The 20,468-nt window shown below is 40.3% G+C and overlaps 1 protein-coding gene across 4 annotated transcripts in view; it reads right to left on the minus strand.

The window, feature by feature from the left end:
- SYK (spleen associated tyrosine kinase) overlaps positions 1–20,468 on the minus strand; it is a 130,831-nt gene that overhangs the window by 19,967 nt on the left and 90,396 nt on the right. For 3 of the 4 annotated variants that reach the window (XM_023742129.1, XM_023742127.1, XM_012558965.2), the window contains 7 exons: positions 19,483–19,564; positions 19,047–19,096; positions 17,302–17,370; positions 8,195–8,279; positions 6,582–6,759; positions 4,818–5,027; positions 3,138–3,327 (listed from right to left, as the gene is read on the minus strand). In XM_023742129.1, the coding sequence (XP_023597897.1) occupies positions 3,138–3,327; positions 4,818–5,027; positions 6,582–6,759; positions 8,195–8,279; positions 17,302–17,370; positions 19,047–19,096; positions 19,483–19,564 (864 nt within the window). The remainder of the gene's footprint in view (positions 1–3,137; positions 3,328–4,817; positions 5,028–6,581; positions 6,760–8,194; positions 8,280–17,301; positions 17,371–19,046; positions 19,097–19,482; positions 19,565–20,468) is intronic. The other variant, XM_023742128.1, reaches the window with a different exon arrangement.

Raw genomic sequence — 20,468 nt, forward strand, 5'->3', positions numbered from 1 at the left:
GAGAATGGGAAAAAATGTGGCACAGAACTTCAAATTCCTAAAAAAAAAAAAACCCAAACTTACTGGACTGGATGAGAATAGAGGACTCCCCGACACTGATGCCCTGGGATACTCTTCAAACCTTGAACCGACACTAGGCCCTGAGGTCACCTTTTAGCTAAATAACAGATTGGCTCACAAAATAGAGAGTACCACCCATGAATACCGCGCTCCTTTAAAAAATCATCTATATGAGACCAAGTGGTCAATAATTACTTCAGAACAAAGATAAGAACATAAAGGGACAGGGAAACTAGGTTCATTGAAACACAACAATCAGAATGGAGATACTGAGAATGTTTACGCGTTGTGAAGAATATAACTGATGTCATTGAACATTTTGTGTAGAAATTGTTGAATGGGAACCTCAAATGCTGTGTAAACATTGAGTGAAGACACAATAAAATATTATTTGAAATAAAATAAATCCTGACCCCCAAAATGCTGTGTGTGTGTGCATGCGTGCGTGCGTGTGTGTATGTCTGTGTGGTCTGAATCTTAATAACACATGGGTGTGTGTATTTGTCAAGTTCAGTCCAAATTGCTTGCATCTTTTAATCTTTCTGCTCACCTTTCACTTTGGCCATACACAGCTGTACGTAGTTTGTAGATGGCAATGGAAGAGTCTAGATGTGCTATTGCTCACATGATCTTCATTTACACAGCAAGCCTGAACATTACTTAATGGTTACGCTCCAAGAAATACTGGGTGGGCTGTTTAAAAGTACATTTAACTATTACTGTGTGTTCATCTACACTTTTAAGCCAATGCTAATGACATTGGCATAAGACTATTTGCTAACATCATTTTTTGTTTAAATTATTTAAAATTTTCCAATTCTCTTGGTGTGCAGAACTCAAATTCTAGTAAAAAGACCAGACTTAATGGTCTGAGACCAGAGGAACCCCAGAAAGCACGGCCCCCGGACTCTTCTGTCAACCCAGAATCCAGAACTAAAACTGAAAGTCCTGAGGCCAACTTTTCAGACAAAGATTGGACTGGACTGTGGGACATAAAATGATACTCGTGAAGGGTGTGCTTCTTAGTTCAAGTTGATACATGAGACTAAATGGGAAGCTGCTGTCCGGAGGTGAGATGAGAAGGCAGAGAGGGTCAGGAGCTGGTTGAATGGACACGGGAAATCAGGGGTGGAAAGGAGGAGTGTACTGTCACAGTATGGGGAGAGCAATTAGGGTCACATAACAATGTACGTATAAATGTTTGTATAAGAGACTAACTTGAAATGTAAACTTTCACTTAAACTACAAAAAAAAAAAATCATGTATAGCAAAACCCTTCCCTTGGGGTTTGGGATTCAGGACAACACACTGCTTTGAGAAGGCTTGTCATTTCCTGTTGATGGTACTCTTTAATCTGTATGAAGTCACTTGGGGTGCAGAGAGGGAAGTGACCAGCACTACAGAGGGTCAGAAGGGGCAATATGGGGACATTGGCTTGGAAACCATAAGGTGTCATGATCCTTCTCCTCTAAGGAACACAAGTGATTCTACTTCCATCTCAACCATGATATGTTTTAGATTCTGATTTGAAAAGTTGTGAACAACACAGGTATGTGTGTTATTTCAAGTTTATTCTAAATTTGGAACTAATATGAAGATAAACCTTAGATTAGAAAAAGTTTAAATAAAATGAAAAGCTAGTCCCTCTCTTCCATCAACTTCTGGTCTTTCTTCACAGAGGCAGCCATTTTCAATAATTTTTCTTGTATCCTTTCAAACAAATCTATTTACAAGCATGTTGTTGTTGTGAGGTGCCGTTGAGTTGATTCCGACTCATAGCAACCCTATGTACAACAGAACAAAACGCTACCTGGTCCTGTGCCATCCTCACAATCATTGTTATGCTTGAGTCCATTGTTGCAGCCACTGTGTCAATCCATCTCATGGAGGGTCTTCCTCTTTTTCGCTGACGCTGTACTTTACCAAGCATGATGTCCTTCTCCAGGGACTGGTCCCTCCTGATAACATGTCCAAAGTACATGAGATGAAGTCTCGCCATCCTCGCTTCTAAGGAGCATTCTGGCTGTACTTCTTCCAAGACAGATTTGTTCGTTCTTCTGGCAGTCCACAGCATTAATAGACAATAATTCTTTTTTTTTGGTAACAAAACTAGGGCCATGCTTTTTTGCACTTACCTTTTTAAATTTTTTTTTTAACCATCTGTTGTAGACATATTTCTATGTAAGTACATGCAAATAATGCCATTTTTTAAAAGCCCTGGACTGAATTCTTTGAATGAATCTACCATGACTAATTTAACCAGCCTCCTACTGAGAGGCCCGTAGGTAATGTACAGATTTTTGATATTACCAATAATGCTATAATGAACACTACTGACAGTGGGCATCTGTCCAGGTATGTAGGTATGTTTGTAAAGAACTGCCAGATCAAAGAGTACTGGGTCTTACATTTTTGATGGTGCCCAAATTCACTCTTGCATGCAGAGTTTTCGTTTGCTTCCACAGCTTAGCATTCTTCTTTAAGCTTGTTGACCTCTTCATTCTTTCCCATTCTACTTTGCTTTGTTTGGGAGCATATCATTATAGGTTATTTTGGAATAGCTCCAAACTATATGCTATGGAACAATGTTGTTCAAGATATTATTAGATCTTCTATCAGAAAAGGATTCTATGGATGAATTAGGCTGGACAAATGCAGCCAGCCAAAAACCCCTACAGTGACACATAATGCCCACTGGCGTGACGAGGGCTCTGGCAAATCTCGCAGGAATGAAACCCGTTTAACCTACATTTTCCAAAGTGATTTAATGAAGAAAGTCCATTTTTCTTCTTCTGTATTTTTTTTAACGAATCATCAAAATTAATATCTTGATTCCATATGGTTCCATGGAACACAGCTTGGAAGATACTATTCTGAATAAATCTCAAAGTGTTATATATTACCCTATTTCCATTTTTTAAACAATAAAACAAAAGCTTAATAAAAACTTTTACATAGTTATTTTACAAAGGGAAGCCACTTCTTGAAACCTACTGTAATAAAATAAAGAAAACATACATTCGCATTTCAGATTCTTACTAACCTACTGCTCTTAAGATGAGCTAAGCTGGTCCTACCTTGTAGTAGCTTTCATCAGCACGAAGAGCTTTGGAAAGTCCAAAATCACTGATTTTGGCATAATGTTGAGTAACCAGCAACACGTTTCTTGCAGCCAGATCTCGGTGCACAAAATTGCACTCCTCCAAATATTTCATTCCCATAGAAACCTGATGAACCAGCTCTATTATGTTCTTATCCTTCACATGCCTGGAAGGTACAAATGTGTCATTGTGACAGTGGGCAGTGGTCCATGTTAGAACAACCAGCCACACTCCCCATTCACACAGAAGATGAAGTCGCTGATTTCCTATTTTCTTAAACAAAAAGAGGCACAAGTGGTGACAAATGATCTTGTTAACATTCAGCTGTTCAAGAATGAATGCCATTCTCCTTCCCCTGGTCAATGGGTAAGATTTTCATGGAGTGCCTGGAATTGCATGAAAAGCAGTATAATGGCTTACAGAGACTCAGGCTTCTGTTCATATCATTGATCCAACACTTGACAAGTAATAAAACCCACCCTAAGTCTTGATTTCTTATCTATAAACTGAGGAGAACAAAACTTCCCTTCTGTGGAAACTGTAAAGATACAATCTGAGTAATGTATAAGCATAAGATAGCAAACAGGAAGAGCCCATTTGTTACAGAGTAGAACTGCTCCATACGGTTTTCTTTGCTCTAATCTTCATGGAAGTAGATCACTAGGTCTTTCTTCCATAGCTTTGCTGTGTAGGTTCAAATCGCCAACCTTTAGGTTTGTGGTCTGACGCAGAGGCCAGCCAGAGGGCCAAATAGTGGCTATTATCATGTTTTATTCCATGGGAGTTCCTCTATCTCAACAAAAGCTTTAGTTGAATACAACATGCTTATTCCATTGAAAGTTGTAATCAATTAAGAGCTAACTGATATTTTCAGAAGCAATTAGGCATGGGAGCTTAGAGGTATCATTGTCAGTCAGATGTTTAAAACGGTTACCTCTTATGCTTCTTTAAAAAGAGTGTGTTCTATTCAACCACAAAAAGAATGGAGTTCTGATACATGCTATGACATGGATTAGCGTTGAAAACATTATGCTGAGTGAAATGCGTCTGACACAAAAGGATAAATATTGCATGATTCCATTTACATGAAATATCTAGAATAGGCCAATGCATAGAGACCAAAGTTTATCAGTGGTTACCAGGGGCGGGCACAAGAGGGAAAGAGGGAGTCATTGCTTAGAGGGCGCTGAGCTTTTCTTAGGGGTGATGACAAAATTTGGAAACAGGGAGTGGTGATGATTGTACAATATGGTGGAAGTAATTAATGTCACCGAATTGCACACATAAAAATGGCTTCAATGGCAAATGTTTTGTTGTATCTATTTCACTGAGATAAAACAAAAAAGCAAAGGATGTTTTCTGCCTCTGGAAGGAGAGATTTCCTTTCGAGATATTATGAGGCTGAATCCATCACTGGCCAATATAGAGTGAATAAGGGAGGAGAATGAAGACAAAATTGTTGGATTCGAGTTTTTCTCTGAGCAATAAAAGCAACAGAGGATTTGATCCAAAGATGGCGTCTCTCTGCTCTTCTTTCAAGGTCCATGAGGGTGGATCAACACTGGAAAGACAGGAAGCAGAGAAGGGAGGCAGAGGGACCCTGTCCCTCACAGTATTGGCCTCTGGGCCTTCGGGAGACAGTCAGAGCGAAGATACCTGTTCTGCTGCAGGTACTTATTGAGAGGCCCAAGCTCCGCCATCTCCATCACCAGCATCCAGGACTCGGCCTCGCAGATCCCGATCATGCGCACAATGTAAGGGTTATCGAGCTGCTGCATGACATTGGCTTCTGCTAACAGCTCGTCCTTGAGAGCGGGGTCGTTGGCTTCGTTCTTCAGTATCTTCACCGCCACTGTTTTCACGACTCTGCAAAAGAAATCATAACACATGAGATGGTCAAAAGGGCTCACTTCTATATACTCATCTTTGGTGAGACATCATTCCTAGGCAGAAGCATTGTTACGGAAATAGCCTGCAACAGAATGAAAATGTATCTTAAGAAGCCATGTAATAAGCTAATAGTTTTCCAACTGTGTTCTCTCATTTTCTACACATGGGGTCACACCATCTTACTGAAAAATAATAGGAGTGGCGGTGCTGAAGAATGCTCCAGCCAAGCAAAAGAGCTAAATCGTAGAATATTTAAATAACTTCCAAATAAACCTTATAAGCTATGACATACATGGATTCGTGGAACATCTTGCAATTTATAGTCTCAGATTATGCATAATGTGTATAAATATATTGTTGCTGTTAACTGCTGTCATACTGTCTCCTGACTCATGGTGACCCCAATCACCATGGAACAAAATGCTGCCTGGTCCTGAGACATCTTCATGATTGGTTGCAGACCACACTGTTGTGATCCATACGGTTTCCACCGGCTGATTTTCAGAAGTAGATCACCAGGCCTTCCCGCCTAGCCCATCTTAGTCTGGAAGCTCCGATGAAGCCTGTCCAGCATTCTAGCAACACACAAGCTTCCACTGACAGGTGGTGGCTGTGCATGAGGCATATTGGTCAGGAATCTAACCCAGGTCTCCCGCATAGAGGGTGAAAATTCTAACACTGAACCATCAATGTCTCATATGAATACAAAATTCCTTTAATATACGTGAAAAATGAATTTCCAGAAGTAAAATTAAAAAGCATACATTGTGAAAGCTCATAGTTTAAAACACACTTTTTCTTCAACTGAGCTGTATTTATTTTAAGCAAGCCTCAATGAGTTTTTAAGAACTTATTTTTCATTTTCTAATAAAATTAGAAATTAAGCACATAATTTATGCACATAAATTATGCACATCACATAGGTTGTGTTTGAAGTCTTAAAAATATTCTAATATGGTAGGGCTTAAATAGATGGATGGAACTTAATTATGCATGATTTTAAAAACCGATGTCTGTCTGTGACATATTTCCCACCGACATGGGAAGCACACCTCTTTTGCTGAACCCTAAAACTGGGGGATAAGAAAGGAACTATCCAATAAAATTGATAAAATAGGAGAATAACAGAGTAAGTATAATATGCGTACAGAAAAGGGCACATAAGTTTAGTGCATAGAAACACCTAAAAAATAAATACACTAAAGTTAGTAAGTGGTAGTAATATTTGCATGTTAGGAATAAATGTTTTCATTTACTTATGTTTTTCTTTGTTTTTATTTTCTATAGGGCACACGTATTACTTCTGCACTAACAGAAGTTAGTTAGTATACTTAATAAATGCTTTCATTATAATTGTTCCAGGAATGAACAAAAATTATAAGGTTCATTAAAAGAAAAAAAGGATTTAGCTAGGCTCGGTTAAATTTGTGACTATTATTAAATCAACACTATACACAGATATTTGGCAGTTTCTAGAAACGTAAGCTCTAGACGATAATAAGAATGACAGGACGGTATGAAGGGACTTACTTTTTCATTTTGTAGTAACCCTTTTTCACAGTACCAAAGTTCCCAGAGCCAAGCTCATTGTCTTCCAGGGTCAGCAGACTTCGGTCCAGATAGACCTCTTTTGGCCTGATCTCCTCAGGGTCTGCATAAGGACTTTCATATACTTCGGTGTCCATGGGCAAGGCTTCTCTCTGGGGACCTGCAATACATCCAAGAGACATATGACCCTCGGGCTAGATCCTTTGTGAAATTCCCACTGTCTGCCCTCCTCCCTTCCTGGGACCATGCAGTGTCTTTAAGACACTGGTCACCCTGGGGCAGTATGGCACCTATAAAAACTCAAGAGAGCACCTCTCCCAACTTATAGGGGAGCAGCAAAACGCCCTCACCCTCTGTTCTACGTGAAGTCTGTTCTTGCACTAATGCATGGAGTGTTCCTCCATCTAAGAGTCATGAAGAGGGGTCATTCACACCTCAGGCAGATACTTCATTTGAAGCCATCTTAATGGCCTGTGGTGGTTTTACCTATGTCTGAAGGTTCTCTCTGACACTGTGCCCATTGAGAGATGAAGCCTATGTCACCTCCCCTGGACAGGTTTTATAATGGTTTCAATCATTATAATATATCAGAAGGGACATAGATGATTTCCAAGGTGAAGTTATAAAAGGCCATGAAACTTCTGCCTCGTTTGCTGGAAAACTTGCTCTTGAAGCCTTCAGACGTCATGTATTTTGTCCAAAGCCCTGAGGCCACCAGGCTATGCGAAACCCCAGAGCAGCCTACATGGAGAAACCAGAGAGGTCCTGAGACTAAGACAAGATAGAGAGATGCCTCACCAGCCCCAGCTGCTTCAGCCCACCACTACCTCTGTCTCTGCTGCTCCAGCTCCAGTCCCAACACCCAGCTGAGCCCTTCCCAAATTCATGACCTACAGGACCCATATGAGATAATGAGAAGATTCTTATTGTTTTAAGCCACTAGATATTGGGGTTGTTCTTGTAGCAACAGATAAACAGATTGAATTCATTAATAAAGTAACACCTTGGGCTACCTAGAGAATTCAAGAAGGTCAAGCACAGGTCCCATTTCTGAGAACAAGTCTACTGGAGGGCTACTGAGTTCTTTAGGGGTATATCTTACTATACTTGTGGTCTCCAAGAATCAGTACAATTTCCTCAATATGTCTAGAATTCCAGCAACTCAGATATTCCTTCAGTTATTGCTAGTCATCCATCACTACACCTTCTGCTGACATTTAGTAAGGGATGTAAGCATATCTCCGAGAACATAACTTTCAGAGAAATGTAAAATAAACTTTGAGTAGTATCAAAATTACAAGAGATGAGAAATTCTGAAACAACAGCCATGATTTTTATGTTTTATACATTTTCAATGCTGCCATTTAATATGAGGGAGACGGTGACATACCATTTCACTCAAGAGAACACCACTGTTGATAGATATGTGATGTCTGCCTGTCACTAGACAACAGTGTTGTTTAGTGCTAACTATCACTATATTGCAAAGACAAACAGTGGTGTGAAGTAGCCAGCTGACTCTGCAAATTTACAAGTGACCTTGGGAAGTGCTTCCTCCCTGTGGATGCCCAGTAGATAAAAGTGGTTTTTTTCACCTCGTTCAGCGGGCCAAGGTCCTCGGTCTGGCTCATAAGGATTGAACGTGGAACTTTCAGGCCGGTTACCTTGGGATGAGGGTGTCTGAAGCACACAAACAATAACATGTCATTTTTCTTCATCGATACACTGCTGAGTTGATTTGTGTAATTATTTTCAAATAATCACATTCTTATTTATGCAGGGAAGGCAAAGGAAAGAAGTAGGAATAAAGACAGGAGAAAAATCAAGGCTTATCTCATTCTCCGAGCAACCGCTTGGACCCTTTGAGGGTTTGACAAAGTTCATGCTACTCCAAATCAAGGAGTTCTACAAGTGTCTCAGATGGAGTTGTGAGAGAATCAGCTCTACCTGTTTAGGGAGAATCCCTTCCCACTTACATGTCCTTTCAAATCCTATTTCTATACCCCACAAGATGCTAGGGACTTTCATTTTCCCCTTGAATTCATTCTCTTCTATTAACTGTTTGTCTTCAATTATATATAATATGGAAAAACCAAAAAAACCAAACCCATTGCCGTTGAGTCGATTCCGACTCATAGCAACCCTACAGGACAGAGTGGAACTGCCCCATACGGTTTCCAAGGAGAGCCTGGTGGATTTGAACTGCCGACCTTTTGGTTAGCAGCGCTAGCTCTTAACCACTACACCATAAGGGTTTCCATATAATATGGAAGTTATTTTAAAATGAACATTAAATGTCCACCTGCTGCTTCCACCTACTCCCCAACTCTAAAACATTCATGCTTCCTAGTCTCTGCTTAAATTTTTACCTTTGGCGGAGATCTAGAAACATTTGGGTAGATATCAGAAGGGAGCACTGTCCAACGATATAAAGGTTCCAAAGACGAAGGCTGTCTGCTACCAACCCAAGGCACCAATGATGATGATACTGATGCTAATGATAACCATGGTACCCATCCTATGAGGCTGGGGTCCTCTTCTGGCTTGCCTGAAGATAATTCTTGCCCAAACCCAGAGCAGATAACTGAGGTCTATCTGTGAAACAAAGCTTTGCAGGTCATTCTTAACAGCAACCTTTTCTATTATTTACTTTGATTAAGATCAATTTGTATCACGAAAGAACTGGGAAAAAAAATCTACTTTTTGTATTACTAAGGGATTTCCATTTTGAAAGTCTTTCTCTCCAGTTTTTCTAACCCACTCCCATCCTCCAGTAAAGCAAAGTTATGCCTAATAAGTTTAGTTCACAGGAGAGCCGGGATTCAAATTCATTTTTTGGTGTGAGCTGAGTAGAAATTTTATACTTCTATTTACCTTGTCGGTGCCCAAATGATGGCCACGAAGAAATGAGATACTGCCATTTAAGGAAATATTTAAGGAAAAGGAGACATTAAGCTTAACATTACACAGCCAATTATCTTACGGTGCGGACTACGTCCTTGCCTGTCTCACTGTATTACAAGCCCAGGAACCAAAAGTATAGTAATAGACACACAATGCACCACTAACGCCACTTGTCTCTAAGGATCATGACTTCCTCATTTGTATCCATGTGGTACACTGAGCGCTACAGTGACACCGCTCACAGCAGCAAAAGCCCTTCTGACGAGGCTAAGGAACATCTGCTCTGATTTTTCAGTGGGATACCGTTGGATCCATTTTCTCACAGGCTATCTCAACATCCTTACGCAAATGTTTAATCGAAGGAACTATGATGTATCAAGAAAGAAAATGGAATTTAAACTCCAAGAGGCATAACCGTTTATTCACTGCATTAGTAGCAAGCTATACCCACTCTGGTGCTCAATAAAAATGTGCTAAACAAACACACCAATGAATGAATGAATGAATGAAAGTAACTTCTTAAAACTGGGAGATATGAAGTAGAAACTCATGGAATTTTAAAACGAGTTATCACTCAAATCTTTATACTAAAGGAGACAAATAGTTGGGGATAATTCCAGATGACAATGTACCACTTCTAAAAACTTACATATGATTACAGATCACTGGATGTGCTGTGAGTTCTCCTCAGACTGATAATAAAATTACTCTATCTCAAAACTCTCAAGGGAGAAACCAGACAATTCCATCCTCCCCCTCCGCTCAGATCCCTCCTGCAATCCAACCCCAGGCTGGAAATAGTTTTCAAATTAATTTTTAAAGAAGTTTCTTTCAGGTTAACATTTACCATTACTATTTCAACTCACTTGAGTTTCCCTGAAAACAGTAAAATTCTGAGATCCACTGATATCATTTCAACACACACGCACAGGGAAATGAAGGTTGTCCCTGGACCAGCCATCACAGACAAGGAGAATGGACGGCATCCCTTCTCTTGACTTTATAATCTCCCATCCTCAGTCCCTTTAGGAAATTATCCAGGGGTTGTAGTCTCTGTACTCTTACAGAATGTCCCCCCAGAGTAGGACTACTTCATAAAGATTTGTTACAATTAAATCAGGACACAATTACCTAGTATATGAATTCTGGGGAGAAGAATTTTAAATCGGAGGGGGAGTGTTGTAAAAAATACTGAAAAGAACTAGGGTATCACGAGTCAGTAGGCATATTAGTGACGGACACAGAGAATCTAAGCCCACGGGAATGAGTAATTTATCCTCAATATTATTATCTATTATTGTGGTTATTATTATCATAATTATCTGAGTGTACCTTGACTTATGGATAAGGAAACGGATTAGAGATCTCCATTGGAAGTTTGGGCTCCATGTTTTCAGCCCAGGTGGCTCAGAGCTTTACTTTGATGCAGCCCATCACAGAGCAGCATGGGATTACAAGCCTTAACAGCCCAGCTGCACACAGTACCCTGTTTCCTCAGCAAACCAATGTCAGCTCTCACCCACCCCAGCCCCAGGTACTCCTGCCCTCACTCCTTCTTGATGACAGATGGGATTGGAACAAAGTGTGGCGTTGCACTGGGGAGAATGCCCTTTGCAAGAAATGGGTGGTTTTCCCTTCTGTCCATTACAAGAGCTGTGGTTGCTTGATGATGAGGATGAGGATGTAAAGCGCACCTTTCATCTTTCCTAGCATACTCAATGAATACGTCGTTTAAGAGAAGAGCAAAATATCCCGGGAGCAAATGCTCAGTTGAAAGAAAGCATCTGAAGACTTTATAAAGAATGAGCATTAGGGCATAACGATAAACTATAAAAGTACTGATTATTACTTAAATTTAAATACATTTTAATTTTAATAAAAATGTATTGCTGGTCTACATTATTATTATTTGTCCTTATTATTTCTGCTTCGTGTTTGATTATTTATTCTGCCTTAATCAACAACAATATCATCTCTTCTGCACAGAGAACAACAAGGTGTAAGTGAAATGCTGATTTTCTTTTCATACCATATTTAGTGGAATTCAAAAAGACGTAAACCCGCTGCTACCACCAGGTGGCACTAGCAATTGGAGGGTTCCACCTAGAACAGCAATTTGTGATTTTCCTTTACGTTTTATAAATTCAGATAATAACACTCCCAAATAATAATAATGAAGAAAAAAGTGTTCAACGATATATTATGATCCCTGACCTTTCATTGCCCAGGCTTAACTGCAAGAAGAAAACGTACTGGACAAATATTTTTTGAGTGCCTATGTTTAAGAACTCTGGAGACAGAAGGGAATAAAAGAAAAAAAACAAAATCACTGCTCTGATGGAACTGACAGATGAATTCAGAGTTTCCTGACTTGGGGTTCTTGCCATGTGCCCTAAAGCCCATCTTCTAGATTTTAATTTTTACATGCACACAACTTAAAAGTCATTTTCAAATTAGATAATGGTAGGGATGCCGATTGCAACCTACTTATCATGATTGCAATAACAAGGTTTCCTTCAGAAATACTAAACCGAACAACAAAAACAAAAACAAAAAAACCCGTTGCCATCGAGTCGATGCCAACTCATAGTGACCCTATAGAAATACCAGCTGCTATACATCAAATCCAGGTTCCAGGTCTCTCTCTGGCGGAAGGACTCTGGTCCCAATGGACGGAATATGGGATAATATTAGATTTCCTTTAGATTCATGAAAATGCCACTTGACCCTCTAAATTAATCCTTTGTCACCTCAGAAGCAAAGATCTAAAATCTGACCCTTTATAATGAAATAAAAACGTATTTTCTCAATGGTCTAGTCCACTGCTCCAGACTCACCAAGGAAAAGGGTGTAGCTTTCGAGCTGCTTTCTTGCCTCTCTCCCCCATGAGCCTTAGTAAATTTCGTATTGATTAAATCATTTTAATAGGTACAAATGTAAAAAGGCCTAACAGGATTTACAATGAAAAGTGGGGTCTCCTTGACGACTCATTTCTCACCTCTCTGCTCTCTACTTCCAAAATAACCAGTAATGTTCTATATTCTTCCAGAGATAAAACCAAAAAACCCCATTGTCACAGAGTCGATTCTGACTCATAGCGACCCTATAGTACAGAGTACAATTGCCACATAGGGTATTTCCAAGGAGCGCCTGGTGGATTTCAACTGCCTACCTTTTTGTTAGCAGCTGTAGTTCTTAACCACGACGCCACCCAGGTTTCCCTTCCAGAGATAGTGTATACTATATTAGCCTTGTATGCATGACTTTGTCTTTTGCGATTAGATTACATCTTGGAAGCAATTCTGTATCTCAGCTGCCTCCCACAGTACGAATGTCACTGTAACTTCTTTCATCTATGTCCTATTGATAGACATTTCCATTATTTCCAGACTTTGTCAATTAGACAATGTTGGAATAAACACTTTCATATATACATGGTTACACATAAATGCAAGGATATCTGTATGATAAACAGAAATAAAATTGCAGAGTTATGGAGTTATGTGCACTTTGAATCTTCATAAAACATTGTGAAATTGTTTTTGTTATGGATTGTATCATTTCATACTTCTCCAGCAAAGTGTGAATGTCTTATTTGAAACACCCTGCTACACACTTGTGTTACCAAGCTTTTTTATTTGGATCAATTTCACAGACAGAAAGAGTGCAACATAGTTGTAATTTGCATTTTTCTTATTCTGAAGTTGAACATCTTTTTATATATTTAAGAGCTTATATTTGCTTTACCGTAAAATACCTAATGATATCTTCTGCCCATTATTCTATTAGATTGTTGATACTTGTCTTACTGATTTATAGACTCTCTTTATATATTAAAGGTATTAACCTTATTTTTGTGTCATTATTACCAATACTTCGTTTGTTATTCTCTTTTGATGATCTTAATGTTTCTTTTCTATGCATATATTTCTTCATTTTTATGTAGTCATATTTATTGATTTTTTCAACCTTTTTAGACATGTTCTCCTTTAGTTTACTGAAGTTATTCTAGTAAAATTCATTTTCTAGATATTTCTCTCGTCACTGTGAGTAAACGGTTAACATCAGTCCTGAGCCTCCCTGGGAAAACACGGTGAGGTGGGATGGGGGTTGGTCTTCTCACAATTACTGTTTTACTGTTTCCTTGGAGTGGTGGCTTTTTGATGTATCCACTTGGCTAGGCTGAACCATGTTGTTGTTGGGTACCGTCCAGTCAATTTCCCACTCATAGTGACCCCATGTGACAGCGTAGAATTGCCTCATAGGGTTTTCTGGGCTGTAATCTTTACAGGAGCAGGCTGCTAAGTCCTTTTTTCTGAGAATTCTCTGGGTGGGTTCAAACTGTCAACCTTTCGGTTCGTAGCGGAGCACTTAACCATTGTGCCACCAGGGCTCCTTAGGCTGAATATAATCCCCAGTTATTGAATCAAATCGTAATCTAGGTGCTGCTGTAAAGGAATTTTTCAGAGGTAATTTAAAAAAATCCCTAATTGGTAGATTTAAATTAAGGAGATTATCCTGGACAAACAAAAAACCAGTTGCCACCGAGTCTACTCCAACTTACGCTGACATCTTGTGTTTCGGAGAGGAACTGCACTCCGTAGGGTTTTCAAGGCTGTGGCGCCTCTGGGTGGGTTCAAATCGCCAACCTTTGGTTACCAGCTGAGCGCTTAACCATCTATGCCACCCAGGGACTCCCTTATCCTGGGTAGGCCTGTCTTAAGCAGTTGTGAATCCTTAGAAGAGAGCTTAGACTTTCTCGAAAAAGAGAGAAGAGGAGGAGGAGAGTGAAGGAAAGGAACAGAAGGAGAGAGGAAGGAGGAGAAATGAAGCAAGAGAAGGAGAGAGAAGAGGCGAGGGGGAAGGAGACTAACTCCTGCCTGTGAACCCAAGCCCAGGCGGTTCTGTCCTGCTTGTGTCCCTTCTTGACAGCCTGCCCTGTGGGCACTGGATTTGCTTTACCATGCCCCACAACCGTGTAAGCCAATTCCTTGCAAAAAGCCAATTACTTGCAATTCCATGTATAAATGTGTGTATATGTATGTGTTATATATGTAATTTATGTGTATGCATGTTTACATGTATATGTGTTATATGCATTTATATATACATGTATGTATGCACGCACATACAGTGGAAACTGTGTAAGGCAGAAACCTATCAGAGAAGGAAAACGCAAATATTTTCCACTAAAAGGAACGATAGAAAAGTGGTAAGACTGAACCCTACCAATTTTGGAAAACTTGCAAGACCCAGAAAAACAAGGCCATCCTGTTGAGTTCTGGTTCTCACAGGTTTCACTGTATATGTATATGTGTGTTATATACGTATACTTCATAGGGCTCTGCTTCTCTGACTGAACCCTGAACGATGCATTTGGAAACAACAGAATTAAGATAAATGTGGAATGTTGTGTCTGCCTTGTTTAAGGTGAAATCTGCTCCTCTTTGAAACTGCACATATTGGCCGGGGGAGCTGTGAGTGAACACGCAGGTCTTGGGGCAGGGGCAGTCGAATGATATGGAGAATAATGATAACCTGAGGCTGCCACATCTCTGGGGCTGACACCCCCCTGGGTTCCTCCTGCACAAACATTGTCCGTGTGGTGGAGGGGGCAGCAGGAGCCGGGCAAGTGAGGAGCTCCTGGGCTTGTCATGAGATGGAGACACTGTACACACTGTACCTCCTTCCTGCCCTACGTGTGCTATGAAGCTACGTAAGCATGGCGTTAGATTATAAACTTGGGTTTTATGAGTTTTGACTTCCAAGCTAAACTCCTCACCACCACCATGGTGATGTGGCCATGAATTTGAACTGCATTGGAATCGTAACTTAGAAAAAAATCATTTATGATTGAAAAACACCCTGAATCAAAATATATTTTGAATCACCTCATTTTTTGAGGCGCCACCTTGCCACGGTAACATAGTCCTGCTAGATACGCCTTTCCTGGTAATTTCACAGAGTCTTTTCCAGAAGAAGTGGTAAATGTCATGATACCATTCCAGGGCTAGGTGACTGTAAGGTAGCAGCTGTGGAGAACTCTGCGTCGAATTTTTGGGATTTTTTACTTATTTGAGGCAGAAGTCTCAAAAAATCACCAAACTAACCCTGGTGGCTTGAAACAACCTTAAATTTTGGGACAAAAGGGCACAACAATAAAGAATGTATCACCTTGACAAATTGATCCCTACATCGTAAGCCATGTCACTTCTCATTGCTTCTCATTGTCACCCTTCCCAAGAGATGCCACATCTCATAGCTGGAACTTTCCATGAGCTAGCGTGGGCTAACTAGGAACATGGCATTGTGAAGGACATAGTTACTCCATTCAGGTATACTGACCATTTTTTTACCCCCTCAAATACGACATTAAACTTGTTTCTCTAGTCTATGAGCAACAAGATTAAGAACATCTTGGATATGACTGCCCACCTGGAAAATTATTACTAAATAAAATCTCAGGCCTTTCATGCTTTTTATTTCCATTATAGGAGGCTTAGTGGGACAACGGTTAAGCGCTCGGCTGCTAACCGAAAGGCTGGTGGTTCGAACCCACCCAGCCACTCCATGGGCAAAAGACCTGGCCATCCGCTGCCCTAAAGATTACAGCCAAGAAAACCCTACAGGGCAATTCGACTCTCTCATGTGGTATCACTATGAGTCAGAACTGACTCAACGGCACCCAACAACATTTCCATTATGTCTACTAAGTAATTTAGGCAATCCACCTCGTGAACTGATATTCAATTATATGTTGAAATGTCTGGAAACGCATATACTAATATGAAAATGGAAAAGATAATCAGTAAGAGAATTAACTTTACCCCACTGTGATAAAAACAGAAAGGAAAAAAATAAGTGATCCACACACTTCCTATAGATACATTTTGTGGGGGTTGTGATTTATTATAAATAGAAATCATTAAGAATAGGACTTCTTTTTATTTCTCCTCAAAATTCAATCATATGGCACAAGACAGAAATCAATTATATGTCAAGATTACTGCCTCAATGAGAAACATGGGTTTTCTAGCTGTCAAACTCCGTCTTTTCCTTACAAATGTCATATTTAAAGTTCTGTACTAAAAATCTGGAAACCCTGGTGGGGTAGTGGTTAAGAGCAACCGCTGCTAACCAAAAGGTCAGGGGTTCAAATCCACCAGGTGCTCCTTGGAAACTCTATAGGGCAGTTCTACTCTGTCTTATAGGGTCACTATGAGTTGGAATCGACTTGACGGCAATGGGTTTGTTTTTTTTTTTAGAAATCTACTGCGATAATGAAATTACTGTGGCACCCAATATATTTTAAATAAACAGCCTTAAGTTGCTAACCTTGGCATTCCTTCCATGAGACTGTAATGTATATACTCAATTACCACAACACCGCCACGTGGGATTCCGGCAATCAAAAAGTAACTCTGGTCTCTGAAAGTATGTTCCAATATGAGAAACAGCTCCTACTGATCATGTTTACGGAAATGAAGTTACAGTTCACATTTTAGCAGACACAGCACGCTAACATTAATGGACTCCGGCAGCAAAGTGGCTGAGGCCCAACAAGAGACAGAGAGCGTGTACCTGGGGCATGGACCACCCAGGACGTCACGTGTAACGTGTGGGCTACATACAGCAAAGACGCACACAAACAGAGCAACAGGAGCATGAAGCCTGGACACCAGGAGGTTCGGGTACAGCTGCACACTCAGGGGCAGGCCAGACAGTGGAGCGTGCGCGCTGCGTGCGGGTAAGTCCTACCACTTAGTCAGGGATCAGCAAGCAGGGAGCACTTTAGCACCTTTCTGTGGCCAGGCTTTGGGAAGGAGTATGATTTGATTCTTGAGATTATTCCACCCGCTGACCAAGTCTAGAAACCATAATGGCAAAGAGAAACGGTAAATGTTTCAGAAACAAAGAATATCTTACATGACATACTATCATGCTATTTTAACTTGCTTTATCATTACACCACACAGCCTCTCCCCATTTGGCCAATAAAGTTTACTATGTAGGTAACTCTCAAACATTTGGAATGCTTCCTGAAGATTCTACCACTTGATCAGAAGGATCTTGAAAAAAATTTGGGAATTATTTTCCATGACAGTCTGCAAAATTAGAGCTGTTACATTAAATAGCCTGTATTTTATACAGAATTAAGTCACAGACTTCAGAGAAATCGGCAGAAAAAAACTAAAAAGTAAATCTGTCTGCTCCATTTTGTTTGTTGATCCAGGGTGCTGGATTGTGAAAATTCATCAAGTTGCATATCTAGGGCATGTGCATCTTTTCTGTATGTATCTTACCATTCAAAAAGAAGTTATTCCAAAATATCTAACTTATTGAAGCCATTGGGTGATACATAGCTAAACAAAGAGCTTGGTATTCTTTCAAGACTTCTCAGTCCTAAGCCCTCATCGATCTTAAAGAAAAATGGATCTATATCCACGGGGCATACATTGATGTAAATGTAAAGCTCCAGGTCCATGAGCTGTGTAAAGGGCAAAAAAAAGGGGGGGGGAACCCCATAAAGGTGCTACATTTTGGACGTTGACCCAGAGTTTACGGATATTTTAGTAAATTCATGTTCCCCCAAGGATAATGAATGCTGCTCCATATAGCCTCCTCTGTTTCAATGGAGGCTCAGCTTCTGCATAATCAATAGTCCCTATGGGAGGTGATCCTACATTTGGTTTTCTGCAAATTTTATTTTGAAGGGTGAGCAGGCAAAAAGTCATAATGAGGGTGTACAGGGCCAGCTCATGTTAAAGGGCATTAAAGATCCACACTGAAGTCCTCAAAAATTGAGCATGAAAGGAATTCCTGCTTTAACTCCTACATCAGCTCTGGAGGGAGAAGAGAGGCGGACTCCTCTCTATGGCAGGGGACATCAGACACGCGCCTGGCAAACCCAAATGGAGATGTGTACACCAGCCATATTCTCACCTCCTGTCCATGGTGGGTGGGGAGGTGGGTTCTGGCCAAGCCCCTACCTTGGACTCTACCTTTCTCTGGGGGTTTTCTCATCTGTGATCCCACCATGCACCCCACAAGCTTTATTTATACCCATTCCAAGTCTTCCTCTGTTAAGCTTTAGTCAAACCAAGTCATGCAGAAAGGTCAAGTACTCTGATAACAGTATCTCAGTTGATTTGACTAGAAGAGTGGAGTAGATGCCCTCAGTGAGGCACGTTTTATGGCAGACATGTTTACGGTCATGCGTGTAGTCACGTGGAGTATGCACATGCATTAACATAGATGGCTCAAGAACGGACCTTACCATTTCCCAAATCTGACATGAGGCATATCTCTAATTCAACATTGGGTAGAATTTTACATAGCTAAGCAATTATGAAAACTTGGCTAGCCTGGAACTGAAAACAGGCTAATTATAGCTAAAGGTCACTAGCAATCCCAGTTCATCAAGGGGTATACTTGGAAGTGGGATTGGAACACTACCATGAGTGCTGTTTCCTCAAAAGATGCTCTTCATTTATACTAATAAACAATTGCTTCACCTTCAGTGGTATTTCTAATGACACTTACCACAGAATGGGAACTTGAAAGTTGTGGCCGAGCCCCGAAATTAATATTTCCTAGATAGAAAGAACGCGGACAATTACTGCTGTATGCATGTAAATCACCTACTCAGCCTGCTTCCCTCACTGCAGATCAATCAATGTGACTGTGAAATGTTACTCCTGGAGAAAAATATACACTGTCTGTATATATTTCTTTTCATCATCTTCCACTCAATTTTCTCACACATGCAATTAAACCTAACTCGTTTTTTAAAGTTAAAGTTACAGGCTATTTTTTTGATAAATGAAATATAAAATTGGAGCAATCTGACATCATTTTTTTTATCAACCAATGAAAACAAGGCCTTGTCCCACCCGAACTGGCCATAGGCCAAATCCAAAATGAGACTGATTATTATCAGTATGTGAAAAATGAAGACTCCAACATCGTAGTAACTCACCATTATCTGCACCAATTTTTTGACAGGGAACCGTTAGAACTCTTAACAAACCATCTGGTTTATAAGAATAATGCTCGACTAGCTGAAAGAGAAGAAGAAAGAAAGGGTAGTAAATAACCAAGGCAGGAAACAGAGAAATCTTGACCTGTAGCAGCTAACTCCTGTTCAGGCTTTAAAAGTGATTCAAGGACAAATTTAAACAAACAAAAATGCTTCCTTTGGCCAGACTTCCTAATTTCCAGATCTCCTTCCTTCTACCATCAAACTTCTAGGGAGAAGTCTACATATATGGCTTCCTTTCTGGACACCTACCCTGCTCATGGCCAATGCCATTTGAACCTGACTGCCCTAACACACTACTAAAACAGACACCAAGTATCTTCCTGTTCTGCTAAGTGCAGTGGTTTATTCTTAGGCTAATCCTATTTAATTCTCTAAAACATTTGAGACATTCTATCCATCTCTCCAACTGTCATTCAAATATCTCCTTAAATTCTTTTTGATTTTCAGACAATCTACTCCACAAGGGTAATTGGGGAAGCTGGGATACAAGTAGGGATTGCTATTAGGGAAACCAAAAACCGTTGCTGTCAAGTTGATTTCAACTCATAGCGACCCTATAGGACAGAGTAGAACTGCCCCATAGGGTTTCCAAGGCTATAAATCTTTACAGAAACAGACTGCCACATCTTTCTCCCATGAAGCAGCTGATGGGTTCAAACCGCTGAGTTTTTGATTAGCAGGTGAGCACTTAACTACGGCACCATCAGAGAAGAGCATGGCAAATTTTCTCTGTAAAGGGCTCTGGTAAAACATGTTGCCATCAGAAGGAGTTCCGGCAAAGTGGCGCTCTAGGCAGAAGCACCACGCCATCCCTCCACAGCAAAGATCTGAAAAACTAAGCTGAACAGAGAATACAACAATCCTGAAACCCTAAAACATCAAATGAAGAGATAAAGAACTCAGCCAAGCACCAAATGGAGTGA

Source organism: Trichechus manatus, unplaced genomic scaffold (assembly GCF_000243295.1).
Source record: "Trichechus manatus latirostris isolate Lorelei unplaced genomic scaffold, TriManLat1.0 scaffold00201, whole genome shotgun sequence".
Classification (NCBI taxonomy): Eukaryota; Metazoa; Chordata; class Mammalia; order Sirenia; family Trichechidae; genus Trichechus; species Trichechus manatus.